The sequence below is a fragment of the Argiope bruennichi genome, chromosome X2 (assembly GCF_947563725.1).
Source record: "Argiope bruennichi chromosome X2, qqArgBrue1.1, whole genome shotgun sequence".
NCBI classification, from domain to species: Eukaryota; Metazoa; Arthropoda; class Arachnida; order Araneae; family Araneidae; genus Argiope; species Argiope bruennichi.
Genome location: NC_079163.1, coordinates 103,227,813 through 103,250,098, shown reverse-complemented (window position 1 = coordinate 103,250,098; position 22,286 = coordinate 103,227,813). Strand labels below are relative to the sequence as shown.

Genomic DNA, 22,286 nt, shown 5'->3' with positions numbered 1-22,286 from the left:
ATGGATTCAAAATTTAAATTGGCACAGATGGTTTGACCTAAGTCATGAGTATTAGTTTTGGTTTTAGTTTTAGTTTATGGTAGGTTGGTATTAGTTTATGGTTTATGAGTATATAGTTTTGTAGTTCTTAAAGTGATGGATGATTTCCATGAGTGAAATATTTTCTCTGTTAATATATTTATAAATATGAAATATGTGTAAATATTATTTGAATTTTGATTATAAATTTAATTATGGACGGTTATCTCTTTTGGGCATTTTGCTAAGAATTTGGTTTCTAAGAATTTTCAATCTAAGGGTACGTGAAATCCATTACGTCTTCATAGTTTGGTTAAAAACATCAAATATATTAATATCCAAACATAAAGAGTTGTAGATATTCAAATTAATACATGCAGTATTGACGTACAGGGTTTGAGAAAGCAGATTTTCATTGAATGCGTTATTTGTCAGGGAACACAGGCGAAGGCCTGTGTTCCCTGCCCTTCAAAGTGACTTCTTCACATTCATTTTTGAGGACACTGTCAAAATTAAAAAAATAAACTTGTTTTCACTTCTGGTATTAGTTTTCCTTTTCTGATGCTATAACAGAGACTCGTGTTAGTATAATTAGTCGAATTAGTCTCCTAAATATGCATTAATGTTGTATTGTAATAATAGATTCAAGTTAGTCATGTCTGATGTTATAGATAACAAACTTAATATTATTGTGTTTTGGGGAATATTTGATTAGTAATAAGAAATATTTGTGTCACTCATTCTTCATTGAGCTTTCACAACAAATGTCAACAACAAAAACACAATCAACAAGAATTAAATGATACGGATATAAGGTGAAAATCAATAATTGAAGAATAATTCAATAAGAGAAGGCTAGGAATTATTACTTACCATCGATATTTCGTCATAAATCTGGATTAATCTATAGAAAATAAATAAAGCTTACCTTGGTCGCAGTTTGTTCCGTTATATCCTGGTGGACATTCTTTTAAGCATTCTCCATTCTGAGGATTGCATACAGTTCCAGTAGAACAGTTGCAAACATTCTGGCACGTTTCGCCATAGCGGTTAGGTGGACAAACTGTTTCACACTTAGCGCCAGTAAAGCCAACTTTGCACTCACACTTTCCTGTCTAAAGAATAATGCAAAGTTGCAATAGTGGCAAAATAAATCACAAAAAGCATGACACTGAATTTATTTAACCCTTGATGAAAAGCTATTTTCAATAAGCATGTGTGAAATAGGTGAAAACTCAATGTTAAAACATTTACAGAAAAGTATTGAGATTTTATAATTAAAATAGTTGAATAAAGTCAACAAATGTACAAAAGGAACAAAGTAAAATCTGATTAAAAGACTCAACATAATGGCTGGCAGTTGAAAAAAAAAGATATCTGTATGAATCAAATACAAATTTTTTTTCTCTTTTAACTTACCTTGGAGAAGTGTTAAAGAAGGTACGAGATATAATAAATCCAAAATAATGCATAATTTCAATTAATAATTTAAATCCAATAATTCAAAAAATATTTGATACCCACCTGGTAAAAGCTTACTCAAATAGAAATAAAATCACATTATCCCTTAAAGCGTATGTTGAGTCCTTGTTATTTAAAAAATGGGATCAAATGAAACTCGCAGATTAAAAGGAATTGGTTTTACTAGACGTTTTGAAGTACACTACAGACTATTTAAAGAAAAACTGCCGATTTTAAAATCAAATAGTAAGTAAAATGTGACAGATATTTTAGTTATTTTTGAAAGATATAAATGAGTGAACTCCGGAATTCTAATATGCCTTTTTTTAAATCAAATATAAGCTAAAGGTGGGGCCGTGTCATCATAGAAATATCTGTAAGATTTTCAGACAGAACAAAACTTTGTTCCCTTGACTAGTAGTGGGAAAGATAAGGACATAAATGGGTTAGGAATGGGATTGCAATGATTCGTTGTTGCGGAGAGCCACATTTGGGGAGGGGAGTGCTGCTTTTCCCGGAAAATATCGGTAAAAGCTCGAACATCAAAAGCCAACAAATGGATAAATGATAATATACGCGCCATGGGGATAACGTCACTGATTTGAATTTGGCGACAACAGATACGAAGAAGGATCTCATCCAAGTCAAGTCATGACCATACGAACAAAATTTCATGTAAAAGAATGGAGTCTTCTACGATTACTCCGGTTTCCTCTTTCCTAGAATAAGCTTGGGCAACTTGAGTGCTACTTTGAAATGTACATAGCATTCATAGTTCCTCTATGCGTGTAAATTCGTTCTGTGAGGGAACTTACAAAGTGCGGCATATCGGCAAAATTTATTCACAAAACGGAAGAAAGTCACTAGTCATTTATCTCCAACCATTCCATTGGTGAACTTCCAGATCGGCACTGCTTATTTCATGTTTCGATTATGGCATGTCATTTTTGGTATGGCAGGCATTTCGGTAAAACTGCCGTGCTATTTACGAAAGATTCTAAAATGATTCTGTTGTAATATGAACAGAATAACAATGACTGAATAACTAACAATTAAGAATAAAGAGCATCAGCGTCATATTGAGCATCTTAATGAAGATATGGCTAGCAGCGTATGAAAGAGGACTTTGTAATAGGCTCTGTTCCGACGTCTTTTTCAAATTTCGCATGTGATAAAGCGATTCTTCTTATAAGTTGACATATTAGAGTTAAGAAATTAACTCCTCGAATCCAATAAAAATTATTATTATGACTTCGTAAAAGAAAAATGTTATTAAGCTGTCATTAGTTTGACACCTTCAAAGAAACATTACAGAGAAATTTTAGCGATGGATGGCAAATATTTAAAGACGCACAAGATAAAGATTTCTCCCGTAGAAGAGTAGGATCAATGCGTTGCGACAGATGATGCTATAATCAGGAGTGGCGCAACAATAGGAAGTTTGCCAAAACTTGCGCTTAACTGATAAAGAGCGCTTTGTGCCATTCTAGACAGTTTAAAAAGCGTTTGTCATCTCGGGCAGATTCATTTTTCATTTTATATCATGACAATTTAAACTATGTTGCTAAGGACCTGTAGTATCAGCTAAATATGCAAGAAAAATCTTTTTTTCTTACGTTCATTTGCAATTTTTTTATATTGCCAGAACAACTGCCCAGGTTGGATCGAGTTTCATTTGATCATATCTAGTAAAACTACATAGCTAGCATAGTCAAAACAGAATAATAGAACAGATTAATACACAGATGCATACTAAAGCAATTATTACCTTTGAGTTGCACTTTTGTGTGTGTTCCTTTACGCATTTACACTGACTCCTGCAGTTTGGTCCATAGGTATGATGAGGACATGGTAAGTTACATTTAGGCCCAAATAATCCAGCATCACACTCGCAATAACCGAAAATCTTGTTGCAACGACCACTTGGACAGCGTTGAGGGCAATCTTTCTCACATTTGTCACCATATTTTCCTTTAAAAAGATTGTTATTCTAATGTTAGCTTTCAAATACAACAGTTTTGTTCAACAAAATGCATAATTTCATTTATGCTATCTTCAATTACTGTCAACTACTTTAGAATAATCATAATTATTTAACATATTGTTATGTTCCAACGAGTAGCCTTCACCATACTGTTGAGTTGTCGTTGATTATAATTGCAAAAACGTAAACATTTGAGCTGGCAGTAATAGTGTAAGAAACCCAGTTTATAATGTTGTATATCCGACTTGAAATAAATCACAATTTATTTTTAAAGTTTTAGTTCAAAAACAAATTTTTGGAATGTACTATTAAAGAAAAGTTAGTAATTATACAAGAGCTACAATTCATTAAATGGATTAAATCGAAACAGTTATCCTTTTTACATACCAGGGGGGCATCCATCTTCGCATTTCTTTCCCTGTATACCTGGAGGGCAATTACATTCGCCAGTTACAGGATCACAAATGCCACCATTTTGGCATTTGCATTTCTTGGTACAACCTTGCCCATAAGTATCCTAAATAAGGAGGAAAATCATATCTTTTAGGAGCAAATTATTTTACTCTTGGGAATTTCAATATATTTAGTTTTTTGCGTTATATATGGTGAAAGGTGACAATATTTTCTTTGCAAGGTTATTGTAATTTGTCTAAGTGAAAATGATATGATAGTGACGTATCATAATTAAGACAAATGAACGACGATTTTTGATAGTTAATATTACAGCGCATGACCATAAGCAAAGAAGATGTTGCAAATTACACTAAATCTCACACTAAATCTACACTAAATCTTACACTAAATCTACACTAAATCTTACACTAAATCTTTATCACAAGTCTATTGAAATCAAGTCGCATTTCTCAAAAATTTATAAATATTCTAAGAGAGATGCTTTTCTTTGTTTTTTATTTTATGGAGAATTTTATAAATATTTTACCAGAAAATGTAAATTAACCATTTTAATTATTAAAACTAAGAAAAATGCGAATAAAAAATTTAAAAAAAACTTTCATTTGTAGAAAGTAAGATTTAAAGTACTAAGGTTCAATTTTCTTAAGTTCGATAAGTTTTTGTATGATATAGATGTATTATACTTCAATTGCACAAATAAAATTTAAAAAATCCCAAACAATTTCAATGAAACTAAGTGACAACTATTATGAATAAAAGTTTGTTATGAAAAGGGATTAACAAAAGTTTTAAAAGATAAAAGAAATTTAAAAAAAAGTGGCAGATCTAAAATTTTTATCTATTCGTTAAGTATGCGGAATTTTCCAACAATTTACGTCTGTGCACAGTGCAAAAGGAAAATGATTTGTAAATTATAAAAAACTAGAGGCTAAAATATAAGTTGAAGCTATTTTCGAAATAGATATTAAAATATCAAATCATTTAGATGCATTTTCAGAATAATATAAATTTTATGAGTCAGATTTAATTTCCAAAAAAAAAAAAAAAAAAAAAAATCGAATCAAAATTACAGATTAGAATTTTAAGATGAGGAAAAATAATATATCTGATGTTTAAATAAGACTATGACTCTATTTATGAAATTCGGAATGTTGCATTGAAAAAAAAATTTTGATTCAGATTTCTCACTGATCAAGGAATAACTATTTCAGACTGCCATCTATTGTTGAAATCAAACACTATTCTCTTAAGATGATAACACACACTTCAATTTCAGAATGATGATTTTATTTATAAACTAATCTCATTAAAGAAAAAGAAAAGCCCCCTCCTACCTCACCTCATATTGTTTTATTATTTTTTTATATAAATGCTTAAAATGTATTTTTCATTCTTATAAGAGTAGTTATCTGAGGTATAAGAAGAAACAAGTTTAAATTAAGCTGTATCAATAAATGATTTACACTTTAGTGGCATTCGTAAAAATATCAATTTTTTTTCAATTTATAATTCAAAATTTACAAGGAAAATTACGTAGAAGCCTGGAACACGGTAAGGTAAAAGCACCAAAATACATTACTGATAAAAATTTTTGTCATTATTTCCTCCAAAATACATAATATTGATTTATTTTAATTTCTTCATAGTAAGACTCAAGTAAATATATATATTAAAATCAGATTTCATTTTTATTCTTAGCATTTTTTTAAAAAAGGTTTAACGGATAATTTTAATTCTATTGTCATTTCGATAATTGAAATCACAGATAAATCTTTTTTTAAATCTAATTAAAAAAATTATTTGTAAAAGTTTTCTATATAAAATGTATTTCCCATAGAATGATGACTTTTACATTTTGCAACTTTTAATTGGAAGCAATATCAAATGGATACCTCTCAATTCCATCAGATCCCCTTTTAATTTAAGCTTAGTTTTTTTTGTTCCTTTTCATAAGTATAGATGGCGATACCTACGATTTCAAACTTGTGATTCAAACAATCAGATTTTCGCATCTCGGTGAAACTTCTCTCTTAGTAAAATATAAATCGAAACAAATGAAAAGAAGCTCACTAAACATGTACAAATGGACAACAGTACATTTTATAGCGTACTATATACTTAATACTGATTCTTATAACATGAGAAACAAGAAACTTTTTTTAAAAAAAGAATTATTAGTATAATTTTATTTCTTAAAGAACTTTAGAACTACGGACGATTTTCGTAAAAAAAAAAAAAAAATGACTGTAAATATTTTTTTTTTTATTGATCTAATGAGAAATTTAAAAAATTCTACAAGAGAGGATGTTAAAAGAAGATAAAAATATTTAACTGAGTAGTTAAAAGAAAACTTTTTTCCTAGGTTGTGCAAGAAAGGATTCTTGCATAGTTTTCGAAAATATTTGATTCATCGTAAAATGGATAATACTGTAAATGAGACTTAAAATTATTTTTTTATTCTAGAAAATAATAATGCAATTTACTAACTAAAAACACTGCTGGCAAGCTATATTTCAAATTCAACAAGATTCAAAACAAGAAATGCATGTCTAAATATTGGCATAAGGCCAAAAGGAACGTTTTGAGAATTCGAATTGAAATAAAGTTTTCATGATAGCTCTAAGAAGAGTTAACATTTCTTCCCACGAAAATAAAATCCGTGTAATTAGATTAAACATTTTTATTGTTGTATTAAGGATGTATATTTCTCTATAAGTTATCTAAAAATTCACTTAAACAAATTTGGTAAAATCAGAGAAATTTGAAATTCTCAGCAATGATATTAAGTTTGCTTAGAGTAATTTAAAATTCTTTTTACCAATTTATACCATTGGAATCTAGAAATCACTGGAAGACATTGTCGTACACATATATAAGAGAAAGAACGAAATGAGGAGTTCCTTTGCCATGCTTCAAATCAAATTAAATAAATTTTATTAATAAATCATAAACTAAGGATGAATTAGGATACTTTATTGTTAGTACAATGAATCAGCTTTAAGTTGTCCATCCCTAAAATGGAGACAATAATCAGAAATATCCGCTACATTCACAATGTTGCTACTATGATGTAAAGCATACATTTTGCATTTTTTTTTTCAAAATCACCTTTGGGAGAAACAGTTTTTAATATATTTACAGTTTTTAGATATGTTTTTAACAAATATAGCCACTAATAATATCCTATTTTGAGTGCTTAGTGTCGCTTAATTTGAATCTTAATAATGAGATAGTAAAAAAACTATTTTAAATATTTCTGTGAATTTTAGCTGGTAAACTTTCTGTGAATCAAAGCTGGTAAACTTTCTATAGTTTAAAATTATATTATATTTAAAATTTTTGCAATGAAGAGGTGAAACTTAAAAAATTCGGGCATAATTTTTTAAAAAATTTGTAACGATCATCTAGCTTAAATTCGTAATTAAAAGAGATAGTCTCAGATTTCAAGAAATAAGAACAACATTCAGAAAAAGAAACAGATTTATAAAATATAGCTTTCTAGCATCAAAAATTTATGCAAAATTAAAAGTAAGATGCTGATTCTTCTGAATGTCGCCACAGTTTAAATTCTTCAACTGGTATTATTGATTCTGGTAGATTGACATGCATTTTAGCACCAAATTGTTCGCTGCAATTGGGCTGGTTTCTAGAGGTGTTTCTGATTTTCTTACAAGCGAAAGAAAAATTTGGGTTAGTTTCCCTAAAACTCATCAAGGAACACAAATATATAGCGGAAGAGTAAATTAGGCTTCTTCCACAGATGCTAAAGTTCCTTTGAACAAACAATGCCACACTTCCCAGCTCACCAAATGGGATTAGAAACTAACGTTATAGTTCAAATTGTGATTCATCTTGAGTCATGCGTTAAATAAAATGAGAAATTTTAAAGTTAAATATGATTCATTGTCATGAATAGGTAAGTGCTCCAAGGTCCTTTGAACAAGACCAAGTGGGATTGGAACCTCCATTATAGTTCAAATTGTGATTCATCTAGCGCCATGCATTAAAAAAAATGAGAAAATATTTAAATACAATGATTCACTGAACCGGAACTGGTTGAATCGCATATTAGATAAGAATTTTATTTAGATATATATACCCCCCCCCACCTGAAAAACTTTGCAATTGGTTTAACAAATTTAAGATTTGGGGCAGATTCTTCTCACAGTTTGTCTCTGATAAGAGATTAAAAAGCTGTTTCTATAAAGAAAAACCTACTACTAATAAGAAAAAAAAAAAAAAAAAAAAAAAACATACCTTTGGACACGTTTCATTACACAAGAGACCAGTGAATCCTGGTTGACAAGTGCAACTTACAGCTCTTATATCGCATTTCCCACCATTCTGACAATCATCACAGTTGTACTTGCATCCTGGACCAAAGGTACCGCGTATACAAGCTAAAATAATAATAAAAAAATAAATAAAAATACTTTTCATCATTATTTCTATATTGTGATTGAATGATAGTGTGATTGAAATTGATAAAATGCATGAAGTTACGATTATTTAGATTAACGTACTGACGTGAGGCAAAATGAAGGTTGTTATGAGACGAACATTATAATTTTGTACTGTTGGCAAGGAGAACATATGGGACCACATCCCACATGAAGTCTTCTTGAACTTTTAAAATTTTATAACACATTCAAAAGAATTAAAAGTACTTGACACCTATGACGAGCAGCTTGTTCGTTCAAATTATTAACTTTTCAGGCTGTTGAACGATTAATATGAAATACATTTTTTTAAATTTCATTTTGTTATATGATACAACAGAAAGATATGATTTGAATCAATATTCTACAAATTACCGGGGTTCAAATTAAAAAGTATATATACGAGCAACTTGTTCGTTTAGACTATTAACATTTTAGGCTGTTGAACGATTGATATGGTTTACATATTTTAAAATTTCAGCTTGTTATTTGATACGACAGAAAAACATGAATCGAATCAATACTCTACAAATTACTGTGGATGCAAATTAAAAAGTATATATACTATGAAATAAAAGCATAAATAGAAATACTATTTTGGATTCAATGCCCAAAAGAAAGGATTTTTTTTTAAAACTTAATTTTAACATTGGCAAAAGCATGCGGCTGAATTTGTTGATGAATGAGTTTGAATTTCATCGTAACATCAAAAATATTATCACAGATTGTGTATTAAAACAAATTTAAAAAAAAACAACTATTTAAAATAAAGAAAATAAAATTGATATCATTACAAAGGTAATTTTTTGAGTTTTAAAATTATACAACAATTATTTTTGCGAGAAAAATGGAAGACATGGCATCAATTTCGGTAAGCAAATCACAGCGATTACCCATCTGACAACAGTTATTTTCACGCTTACATACACTTTCTGTTTAAGCCTTATTTCTTGATTTATTTTATATTAAGTAGCAAAGCAGTGAAGCTGTAAAAATGTTCAATGAAGCTGCCTAAAACTTCCGTACAGTGATTTATTTACATTTGATTGCTGCCTTTCGACAATTAGTAATAAGAGCGATTTCTGCGCTATGTACGTTAGCGTTTTATGTATATATATATACAAATTACCGATTAAAAGTCAGTGCATTCTACACTTAGAATTTATAAATAAAGAATAAAACATTTCAAATTTATATTATTAAATTATATTAGTCAATGTAAATTATATTAAAATAAAACAAATATGCTACTTATGGCAGTTAATATTGGATGCAAATAGTAACATTTATTATTTGTCAGATTTAATGCAAAAAATCAATCTGCTTTGTTGCAATAAATTTCGATGTGTTGAATTTTATGTTTATTAATTTGAAGTATAAGTCAAATTAAATTTGCAAATATGTCCTCTATATATTTTTAATCAACAATGTGGCTGAAAATCTTGTTCCGTAAACATATATTACGTAGAATTAAAATTTTTATCACATAATTAGCTTAAATCCAATGTGTCGGACATATATTTTATCATACCTAGACTTTGGACATATATTCCTAGCTTCTTTATAATCCAAAATTGCTTACATTATCTTTTTAAACTCATTCATGAAATTGCTATCACATGACATATCTAAAAGCTGAACTCTTTTTGGAATGAAATATTGTATAACGTCTAAAATTGAAATCACGATTGGTGGCGGATCTAAGGGCATTATTGGTAAATGTATCACTAAAGTATTAAAAATTATATTTAAGACAATACTTAGAAAAACTTTGCCCCATACCAAACTACCATCCCATACAAGCAAAAGAAAGTTTGACCCTTATGGGTTTAAAGAACTATTTTGTAAAGGAGCTGGTTTGTACTTTTTGTTGAATTGGATCTCGAAGATGAGACTCTACCACCAAGAATGTAGAGTGATTCTCTGGGAATGAAAGCTAATTATTATTTGAAATTTCAGGTAAAAAGCCAAATACAAAATTGTAGCATAAATGAAAATAAACCGTGCTTTTCGATAAATTCCATCTAAAGTGTTTAATTATTCGACGGAAATACTAAAAAATATCATGTACTTAATATTAAAAATACCATAAGCTTAATAAAAACACTGTAAGCACGCATTATATATACACTCAAAACAGTAAGATAAGCACGTTCTTTTAAACATTCCTAATCTAGTTACTCTAAAAGAATAGTTTGAAAGAATATTTAAGTTTTGTAGCTGCTCTATACGGGAAAAATGAAATAAACGCACTAAAATTTAAAACATCCGAACTCATTAAATAGCCCTCTATCTTCCGGAGAATAACAAAAACATTTCTTTACACTTAAAATAACTTTGTAGCTGCTTAATGAAGCTGAAGTTGAAAAAAAAAAAAAAAGCAGAAAGAGATCCCGTTCCGCAGCAGACGGATGAAATCAATAAAGCAAACAAAATTTAATATTTTTGCAAAAAAAAATTATGATGGAAGCCTTTTTGAAAATCTAATCATCTGTAGAATGATGAAACTGAATTACAAAGCAAGCGGAAGAATTTGAACTTGTCCTTCCAATTTCCCAATAAAAAAAAGTTTATTTGTTAGAAACATTGTTTCAAAGTCGAGGTATAATTTTATATTTTTCTTCTTTGCCTTTTATAAAAATGTTTTTATGACTTATACTCAGACATAGAGGGCTAATAAAATATAACCAACTGAGAAAATGAAATAGTTAATATAACAAATGAATATAAAATGTTTTTGAAAAAAATTTCTGAATTATTTTTTAAAATTATTATTTGAATGGTATTTTTGATAAAAGAAATTCTCGACGGTTAACATGCATAAATCTTTTTATGGTTTCCATAAGTATTCGATTTCAACTTCAAGTCATTTGAATAAATATGATGGACGATTTTTTTTAAAAATCACAATTTAGACGCAACGTTTGCTAACAAGTTCAAATACTTTAAAACGAAATTAATTGTTATTATAAGCTACCCGATAATAAAGTGATATAATTCAAAATTTTATTAGTAAAGGATGAACAAATTAGCCCGTGAAAATAGCGGCATGCAACAGACAACAGACTAACTTACAACTCGCAGAAATTTCGACATAAAGCAGTTAAAGGGAATGCTCTACGATTAAAGTTAAGAAATATGTTTGATTATTGCATTAATGGGATTAATTCATAAATTGAATGTTTTACAAATCAACTAATTATTATTTTAAAACTGAAAATTTGAAATACATAGAAAATTGGATATAGCCGTCAAATATTCCATAGGGAAAATGCAAAATAAATAATGGTATCAAAAATAAGCAAGTTAAGGGGCAAGTGAACAGAAATTATTTATGACAGCGAGGAAGTAACAATTCTCCGTTCCTTTGCGCATGCGTCAGGAGATGTTTATTTTGTTAAAAAAGGAGCGAGAGGGAAGTTAAAAGGAGGAGAAATTTTCATTTAGCAATAGAGTGAACGTAGGTTATTCGCGGAATTCGGAGGCGTAATGACAGCTCATTTATCTGCGCACCACCCTTTAGTGAAATGCAAACGTCAAAAAGGGATGGTCTTGGAATGCTGAAACAAACAGTACAATAACCAGAGGCTCCGTGTTTATAAATGTAATTGATAATCAGTTGAATGTAAGGAAGCAGATTGAATCCTGATCAATGGCTAAGTAATAGTATTATTCAAAAATTTTATTCTTAGAATTTGCATTTTTTAAACAAATTTATTAATTTCACAAAAACCTCTTTTAATGACCTGACTGCGGTCTAACGTCAGCCCACTCTTCCTACAGATGATTCTTTAGCTTCACGTTGTGTATTTAAAATAATAGAAATTAGATTCGGAGAAATCGTAGAAAAGCCATAACCCCGCGTAACTCAGAAATGAGATTTTAATTCAAGTTGTTTGAAAATAATTAATCTTGAGAAAGCAGATAAATTGAATTTATTTTATATTTATTATGAACCTGTAATACAACTTACCAGTAATGTTATACCCATAACTGGAAAGAGAAACTTACAAGGATTCTTAATGAATGTTGAATGGATATCAAGGTAATGACCCACGGATTTGGCGACAAAAATGAAGGTTATAAGAAATGCAAAAGTTACAGCACTATCTCTATTAGTAACCGAGATCTAAAGGTCCTTCTAGAGACGCGTCACACCTTCATGTAACATCACACCATGTTAGAAACCTATATAAACTCGAGAGGTTGAAGCGAAACCAGGCCATTCTTTGGCAGAGCTCGAATTGTTTACCCTGATTACTAGTACTGTTTTTCTATTTAGCAATTTGTAGTCTGCTTTTTTTGTTTATGTTTATAAATACTACTGTTACTTGTGAATATTCTGACTGCGATTTTGTTACTTGTACTTCGTATTTTCTAAAATTTTCATGGAACAAAATGTCGTTTTTGATTATCCAGCTTGTTGGGTTTCTTTTACCGTACAAGCCACCGGGCTATTTTAAAGCTAAATTCTCTTTCCTCAGATGTATAAAATGTAAAATCACTACGAATATTAAACAGCGCTGTTTAATTAATATGATTTAACCAAATCATTTACAAAATCGCATATTATTGCCTAAGATCGTCCCCTATCGTATAATATTGTACAGCATTTGTGACACATGGGTATTACGGGGATATCGGTATAATACATTGGCTCGACAAAGCGTACACATAAATAAAATTTTCTATCAAAATCTTGTTATTAGATTTTGGAAAAAATTATGAATTTTATAGCTATTATCAAAATTTAGGGAAGTTAATGTTTCTAGGCGTGGCAAAATACGCAAATTTAATCACACAAATCTACAGACATTTTCTTTTAATTATTGTGAAATTTCAAGAACTGCATTAAACTAAAATTTAAAAAAAAAACCTTCATAATTTTTTTTACAGTAACTTTTTCAGGAAAATTAAAATAAATTTAAGAAACAGGATAAAACATGAGTATGATAGTTGCACTATTTTAATATGACGCAAAAATAGATTCAAATAGGATTGCATGAAAATCCTTTATAAAGTATCTTGCATATGTGTCATAAACACAGGTGATATTTCTGTCATTAGAAACTTTCAAATATGACAGACAAAATGAATGAATTTCGGCTTCATATAACATAAAATGGATTATAATAAATGAATTTGGAATTCAAATAACAATATAATAAGAATTATAAAGAATAAATATGAAATCACCTACAGAATGAACGAATCTGAAATTCCAAACAAATCATCAATCACACGAGCACATTAGACAAGGGAAAAACATCCACTAATGACAAAGGATAAGGAATGAGTTTACATAAATAATGCCTTTAATTCAAAGCGGATTTCAACAGCTTTCATCAGCACGAATTACCCAATAAGAGGAGGCTGAAATTGTCGTGTCATTTTTTGAAGATAAGAACTATTTTTCATTCCATGGAAAAGCCTTTCATTCCTTTATAATGAATTGTTTTTGTATAGAAACTAATTCAATCAATCAATCATAAGTTCTAAAATATAGACAATTTATAATTTGTTCTGTTGTTCTCTGGATGAAAATATGGATATGTCATCAAGACGAAATTTATCAAAAAAGATGAATAATTCTTGACGATTTTTATGTGCTGACTAGACGCTGTTGCAGCAGCTTCGCCTGCATTTATTTGTTGTCTCTTTCTCATATTAATATATGAAAAAGCAAAATATGGGTAATTTAACATTGTACAGTTTTTGAATTCTTATATTAAATACCTTAAGATGTTTTAGAATCCTCAGCCCCCCTTTTGAATAGTATCGCACGTGGCGTTTGAGAAATTGATTAAAATTATAGAAATAATTATACAAAGATAAAATTTATATCATCAAAAAGCTAAATTTTAAAATTTTAAGATGTTGCAAAATTAATTTTTGACTAATAGATGTTCCAAAGGTACATCTTCTAAAATCAGCATTTTATATCATTTAGGGGGCCATAGAAATTATTTAATAGCGCAGTTAATCTTTGTAGGTATTAAGGAATATATGTGCCAGATTCTTCTTAATTCTGTCAAAGGGTGTAGAATTGTCTATGGGTGATACAAGCAAACAAACGGACATTCATTTATATACATATAAATTTATATGTATGGCAAGCAAAATAAATCTAATTTAAACCTTTAAAAGGTAAAAAGTTAAATATTATTCCGCTATTAAGGATCTGAAAACCTTCAATATGGAATAAATGTTGATGATAATAACAATAATTTATTCCAATTATAATAAAAATTGGAATAAATGTCAATAAAATCATTAATATTAACTATATGTTTCTAAAGAAAGAGTAACTCGAAGAAATCTAGCTCAAACAAGTAGAATTTTGAAAATAATTTCTAGAAAAAAAAATCAGTCATAAAAATACATTTTAAATGGAAAATAAGACGAACATTAGATCAATTTGTAAAGAAAATTAGAGTTAAAACTTTTTATTACTTCAAGAAAGTATATTTCATGCAATGCGAATCAGTCGCTCAAAATGTATCATCACATTTTTTTATTAAGTAATATTGGAAATGAATATAAATATGCACTTCATTTGTCCGCTCTTCATTTTGAATCTCTTAAATATTTTGAATAGATCAATCTTTCAATATTAATGACAAAAAGTGCCTTTCTTAACTTAAAAAAGAACAGAATCCTATTTATACCTAATACTATATTAGATTCTTCTAAAATCTGAATTTCTTTATAGACATGAAAATTCTGAGCACATGTATTCTTTACAAAGCAGATAAAAGATGCTTACAGTGTCTGATGTCCAATCCTTCCAATGCCAAATACTGTCGAAATTCTTCATCCAAGAGCGGAACCACAGTCGGAGGAGTAACTTGGAAACGCAACCTTGGCGAATTCTGATGAGGTGGCGTATCTGATCTGCTATGAGTAGTTTCAATCAGTACTGCATGCCTGGCTGGAACTGGAAAGCAATGAAAAAATCCCTGTTAATTTAAACTCTCTTTCACCCAAATATCTTTAGAAGAAAACTAAAAGGCGTTAGATTTAGAAATTCTCTCGAAAAAATGTATTAAAATAAATACATAAACAAATTATATTCACGCGAAAAAAAAAAAAAGATGTAGCTTGAAATGTAATGAGTAATAAAGATTTTTCGAAGGCAAGGTTTAGGTCTAGTTATATTAAAACCCGTTTTAAAGCAACGCTAGGATTATTTGAAACTGACTTCGTAATTATGAACTGAATTCAGCTGAAGAGGACGACACTTGATTTGACAACCCCTCTCCAAATTTCCTTTCTAGGCCACCACGGTGTTTAGGGAGGCAAAGAGCGAAAAATAAAAATAGAATAAAAAAAAAGCTCAATATATCTCATCAGTGTGACAATAGTAGTGCAGCTAGGCAGAATTACTGTAAAACTGGAATACATGAATACGAATTGTATTTTCTCTTACTTAATTATACATTCAGGTTTAAAACTGCAATCCTGTATGACTATTTTCTGTACACAATCTTCATAAGGACTGTATATTTAACGCAATGCGTTTTCCTACCATCTGGCGATTCAGTTAATAGTATTTACCGTCTGCTCTAAACTACAAACTTTTCAATTTGTGTAGAATTTCTTACTTCTTGTTTGAATGGTCGCACACTAAAAATTCTATTGAAATAAAACCTATTACTCGGACCACTTTCATATCGCTGATGAATGCCTAGTCGCCACTGCCCTGTTACTTTTTAATATCGGCCACTTGATATTCGCTTGTGGTATCAAAGGATTCTAATGAGAGAAATGAATCTATGGTATATTAATATACGATCATTTGTATTGTGAGAAAACGAATTTCAGTTCAACTTCAACATTCGTTTTCACCACGCTGCGAGTAAAAGCATACCACGAACTAAAGCAATGAACGCAGTTACGTAATTAGTAATGAACTGTTATTTTTATGGTTTATGGATTCAATATTGAAAACTTTAAGTAAGAGTAGTAGTAAGAGTATTTATTATATAACTGCACTCAGTTGAATAATAATTAAAGTATAATATTAAATTTTTCAAAAATGCAGCGTCCTCGTTTATGTTTTGAGAAATAGGTCAAAATGTTGCTTTGGAATTGGCTCCATATTGTATAATTGTGTCTATTTCGCAATGAAGTGAGCAAGAACGACCAGTAAAACAATTGAAAGTCCCATTATTGATACGTAAATCTTGCTGTCTTGTTCTTAAATATAACCTAGTCTTCGTTCATTACTGACCGATGGGTAATTATTATTAACGAAATAATTTCTTTAACATTGTTTCAAAAACATTTTGCAAATCTGTATTAATAAATACATAATTTTAAGCTTTGACAGCAAAAGTATTATCAGTTAGTTTTAATAAACGATGCATAATTGTGGGATCTAAATAATGCACAAAAATATAATGTGACCTTTAAATATTAGAATAATATAAGTGACATTCTGAATTAATTATTTCAAATTTCATAATTTATATGAAACAGAAAAAGTACCGTAATTATCATTAAAAAAGGAAAGATAATGATTACAACTGATTAAAAAAGCAGAGTTCCGAGTATTTACAGGTTAAATGCCACTACTTTATTTTATTTACTATTTGAAATGGATAAAATTTTTCAAGCTCGAAAGTTATACAATTATTTCCCTACATAAAATCTTTGACTAATTTCAGTTGCTCGTAAAATATGTAAAATTTCCAAATAAGCCAAAACACTTTTGCAACGACGCGAATTTCGGTAAAACAGCGTCGTTCGCAAAATTATTAGAAATTATCTAGACGTTATTTCTACTCTGCTCGAGGAAAAAAAGTCTTGATTTTTCTGCAGTTTCGCGGCTCTATTCGTAATAGTTAGAAAAATATTACTAAAATATTAACATCTTAAATAATAAAAAGTTCCCCTCTTCACTATCTAAAACCGGCCGATTTGGGAAAATTTGAATTTTATCATCTCAGGCCAATCAAAAGCAGCAATTTCCCCTAACCCTCCGTGGATTGGCGGATATTTCTCATGGTGGCCGTTAAAATAGTCCAAAATCATCTACAATAGCGATATTCTAAATTTCATGGATTCGCCATGTCCTTTCATCCATTTGGATGACCTATCGATTCTTTTTTAATTATAGATGCCACTCAAAATCATTTCATTTCAAACTGATATTATCAAATGAAAAGTATAGGGAAAAATTTTCCAGTTCACACAATAAATTTAATACTCGAACGTTGTTTGAAATTCGACATTGTTTTTCAGTGAAGGGAGGTTTTGAATGCCTGTAATTACGAGTTAACGTAATACGTATTTTAACTGCATGTAACTGGTTCTGATTAGTCAGTCACTATTCCCTTCGCAGGAAACAATAAAATTTATTTATTTTTGCAAAATATTTTAAAATTCCGGACATTTTTGAACGTAATTTGTATACTTCTATATATATATGCAATTCGAAGATCAAGTAAATTTGTCCATAGATTCATAATTCCACAATCAAGCGAATATGTCCGTGTATAAACATAGTTAAAAGTTCGAATGAATATGTTCATTTATATACACAATTCCAAGATCAAGTGAATATGTCAATATATATTCATAACTCTACGTTTCGATATTTAATATAAGTCTCGTTTCATCCATTCCATTCATTAATTTAACTAAATCAAATCCATTATTTATAGCTAGTTTAAGTCTAATCTGGTTTAAGTCTATTTATTTCCGGTTTATACATATATGAAAAAAACTAGTTTCTAGTTTTTGAGAAAATAAAGTTTGAATACTCAATTTCTTAAAGTGAGTTTCAACAAAATGGAAGGTAGACTTAAAAAAAGGCATACTCGTGTGATTGAGAGCAATCATAATAATGATTATAAAAAGGAAATATTTGAAAAATTTATTTTAATTATTTTTTAATGCTGTTTTATTGTATTTAATAACAAAGCATTCGATTGCTTGTAGAATAATAATAAGAGAAAAATCAGAAATTAGTCGAAGTATTTTCTTTAACGAGATAGAAAAAAATTATTACTCGTTCTAGAAACATTCTTCATTCTTTTCTTCTTTCGGCGCCGAAATAATTATTAAGTAAGAAGAAAGTGTTTGCCTTGATCAATTAATTCAAGGAAAATAAGAAAGCTAATAAATGAATGTTTTTTTTCTGTTACTATTTGTCGAGTGCTAAACAGTAATTCATTTCTTTTGTTTTTATCAAGGAATATAATTAACAAAGCTAAACATACAAGATGCTTTTATTTTGACGGTATGAATAGTTCACTTAGTTTATTACAGTTATCTATTATAAACATCTGGTATAGTGTATTTCATCTGTTGAGTAATGGTCACCTTATATTTCATGTTATGTAATCATAGATTTACTAGGATATAACGCATTCATTAGTATTATTTTCACTTGTTTGCAAAGATGGCCAAAATTAGAATACAAAAGACATTTAAGTCCATAAAAAGAGTCGATTGGAAAATCAATAATTTATGTATTCTAAGATTAACAACGATTTTACCGGCAATTTTGGCATTTTTTTCTGAAAATTAACAACATTTGTACATTCGGCGTACTAAACAGAATAAATTGACGAAATTATAAAATATAGTGGATATATGAAAATAACTATTAATAGGAATCAATGACATAATATGACGTTGGATGACATCTTAATCGCTCGCTCTGGCAAAAAATTGATAGACGTCCATGTCAAAACAGTCTACTGTAACTTGCAGCGAGAACGCACAAAGCATCCGATACCTTAAAGAAATCGGAAACAGATTTATATTTTCTAAATGAATTAATTTTCGGCTTTAGTGTGTGCTCCTGTAAACTGTTCTCCGGCAAAATATCTCAATCAACGGGTCGTGAAAATCATTTTTACTTTCGTGATGTGCCTGCCGATGTGAACAATACGTCGTTGCCGATTTTGTGACAAAAACATTTCGACATGCGTAAGCGTCTTTTCAACGGAAGTGGTTAAGGTAATACAAAAATGGTAGCAACGAGGTGTCCTTTTAATCATACTATCTAAGACAGCTTATTCATTACACTTTTATTGTCCATCAGGTACAAAGACATGACGGACTCATGGGAGAAAATATACCAATAGGAATAATGACATAATACGGCACTGAATGATCTCTGGAGATTATTCAAAAGTAGCAGAAATGAGATCTACTTTTAACCTTGACATCTATGGCATTTTGTCCATCGCCTTATTTAGAATCCACCAGGCTCGAGGACATGGTGGATTCATAAAAGCAAACAAAACATCAACAGAAAATAAAGGCGTAATATGGCGCTAGATAGCCTTTGAAAGTTATTGAAGAGTGACAAAAATGAGATTTTTTTAATCATGCCATCTATGACATCTTGACCGGGGCCATATTTAGCGTCACCAGCCACAAAAAAAGATGGTGAATCCCTAGATGTGTAAATCAGACTGGAACAAGTGAGCTTTCGTTTAAGAAACCAAGACACTGTGTTCAAGTTAAAATGTCTCCCAGAGTTAAGAATTAAATGAATTATTGCTATCTATAAATTAAATTTGAAAGAATAAATTTCTTTATATAAAACTGAGAAACCTCGAGTCAAATATATGAATTTATATTATACATTTATCTTCGATATACTTTAATATTTATTCAATTTTAATGCATACTAAATTCAAAAGGATTACTGAATAAGCATGTGACATTTTATGTCTGACTGTCAAATGCATTCATTCTGTTACAGACATTTGTGGATTTCCTATCTACTTTAGATGGGATTTTGAGGAAGCTATTTTCTTTTCAGTCATGAATTTTTTACCAGAATGTCATCTTCAAACATATTACTCCCGAAAAAAGAAATTCAAACTTTTCAAGAAATTGTACGTGTTTGCTTGAGAAAGGAACTCCTTTATAGGGACACGTATAAAGAATTTGAATAGTTCCTTCATATCCATATCATATCTGCCTAGAAATTCAACATAAGAAGTCAAAGGAGACTTTTTATTTTTACTTCGACATGAAAAGGAAAGAAATAGATTGATTTGAATTTTCATTGAAAATATATCAAAAAAGCATTTTATGATTAAAATGAACGATTTTGATTTACACAATCATAAGGATAATAACTTCCAATAATTAATATATCCGGAAACTTTATATTTTTTAAATTCAGCTATACACCGACTTATGAACTCTTTCTTCAATATAACATTTGTTAAATAATAAAGTTCAAAAACATTTATTTTTTATTTTAATAATTTTACATCCATGTAAAAATACATCTACTTAGATAAAAACTTGTTAACAGCGAACAATTTTTTTTAAAAAAATTAAAAAACTTTTTCATCAAAGTAGCATTTTCTTAATTCGCAATGACTATAATAGACAGAAAATGAAATTACTTTTTTTTAAATATATAAACAAGAATTATGTGTTAAAAAGAAATTGTTAATCTTTCATTTAAAAAAATGAAACTTTTTTATGGTACCGTTTAAAAAATACATCAGTAGTGATATTTTTCGTAAAATTTTTTCCTGATTTTGTTATAGATTTTTGCCTCGAAATCAAGTTGAAGATAAATTCATTTAATTTTAGATAATCAGATACAGAGATCAAATAATTTTAATGAAATATGGATACATCATATAATACGATATGGGGACTTTATAGCCTTAAATAAAAAAGGGACAAATTTTACATGGCACTCTGCTTAATGGCAACCATTTTCAGTTGCAACACTCTCTGCAAATAGAAGCGGTTTTTTACCCTCAAATGCCTCTCTTAATTCTGGTGATGCAAGTGGGTGTACGATTTATAGTTGATTTTTTCGCAGGTAACGTAGAAACAGCGCATCAATTCTTGCATACATTTTTTTGGGCTATGCTAATATAGTGTATAAATAAGCGTTTGCATGCAGAAAAAGTAAAAAATATCGCAAAGGGTCGAAAAGTTAATTATGCAAGGAATGTTACAAAATTTCTTATAAAATGAATTAAAATAAAGAGTTTAAAGAAAAAAGATCCGAAAACGTAAATCTTCTTTTACTATTATCGAGCATATATATGTATAATGAATAATTGCAATCAATTAAAACCTATGGAAACCTGTCAAATGATTGAAAATGGAGCACTTGCTAAAACTACATATATGAGGAATGAAAATGATAAAAAGAAGTAAAAACTAGCAAAATTATAGTTTTGTCTAGTATTTCCTTTGTAAAGATTAAAAATGAAAATAACAAAATGAACCTATGCAAAAATAAATCAATGTCCTTCATCAGAAGGGACTCCCAAAAAATGCTTTTATAAAAACACAATATTTTTTTTATGTAGCCTATTTCTATTGCAATAACAACATAAAAAAAGTCACTAACTCGAAATCTCACACACTAAACCAAGAAACATAAAAAAAACAAGGTCATTTTAGTCATTTAGAGTGTCTAGTCCATCTTACACAACAACATAAAAAAGGCCATTACCCTGATAGTTAAGTCTGAGATCCCTAAATCAGGAATCTGTAAAAGTAGCCATTTGGGGGGGGGGGTGAAATTTTTTATATGACAGGCAAATTTAAATAACGTTCCTCCGACACATTATTTCGCAGTCACTACTTTTTTTTCCGGAAAAATCTTCATATAAGATGCAAACAAAAGACTAACAAGCAAAAACACTAACTCCTTTTCCGATGCTTTAACTTAACAGAAGCGTTTATCTAATGAAGTTTAAAGTAGAAAACTAATGAGGCGGATGTGAAAATGATTTGATAAACGACCCTTCACCTGGGACTTACTTTAAAGCTCACTTCCGTTGTCACCTTCCATCAAGATGAAAAATCCTCGGCAGCTTGTCGCAGATTTCGTTACAAATTTGCCTCATCCACGCGCGAAACAAGACAAAGGCAAATTTCCCTGTAAAAAGCACGCTTTCAGGCAAACGGGGCAGAAAATTCGGCATCATTATGGCGTCGTTCGCTTTTTCTTCTTTCAACGT

At 29.5% G+C, this 22,286-nt stretch overlaps 1 protein-coding gene across 2 annotated transcripts in view; it reads right to left on the bottom strand.

Annotated features, from left to right (window-relative positions):
- LOC129959972 (multiple epidermal growth factor-like domains protein 6) overlaps positions 1-22,286 on the bottom strand; it is a 350,782-nt gene that overhangs the window by 22,706 nt on the left and 305,790 nt on the right. For both annotated transcript variants that reach the window (XM_056072919.1, XM_056072920.1), the window contains exons 15-19: positions 15,083-15,253; positions 8,135-8,277; positions 3,851-3,980; positions 3,248-3,450; positions 947-1,133 (exon numbers count right to left, since the gene is read on the bottom strand). In XM_056072919.1, the coding sequence (XP_055928894.1) occupies positions 947-1,133; positions 3,248-3,450; positions 3,851-3,980; positions 8,135-8,277; positions 15,083-15,253 (834 nt within the window). The remainder of the gene's footprint in view (positions 1-946; positions 1,134-3,247; positions 3,451-3,850; positions 3,981-8,134; positions 8,278-15,082; positions 15,254-22,286) is intronic.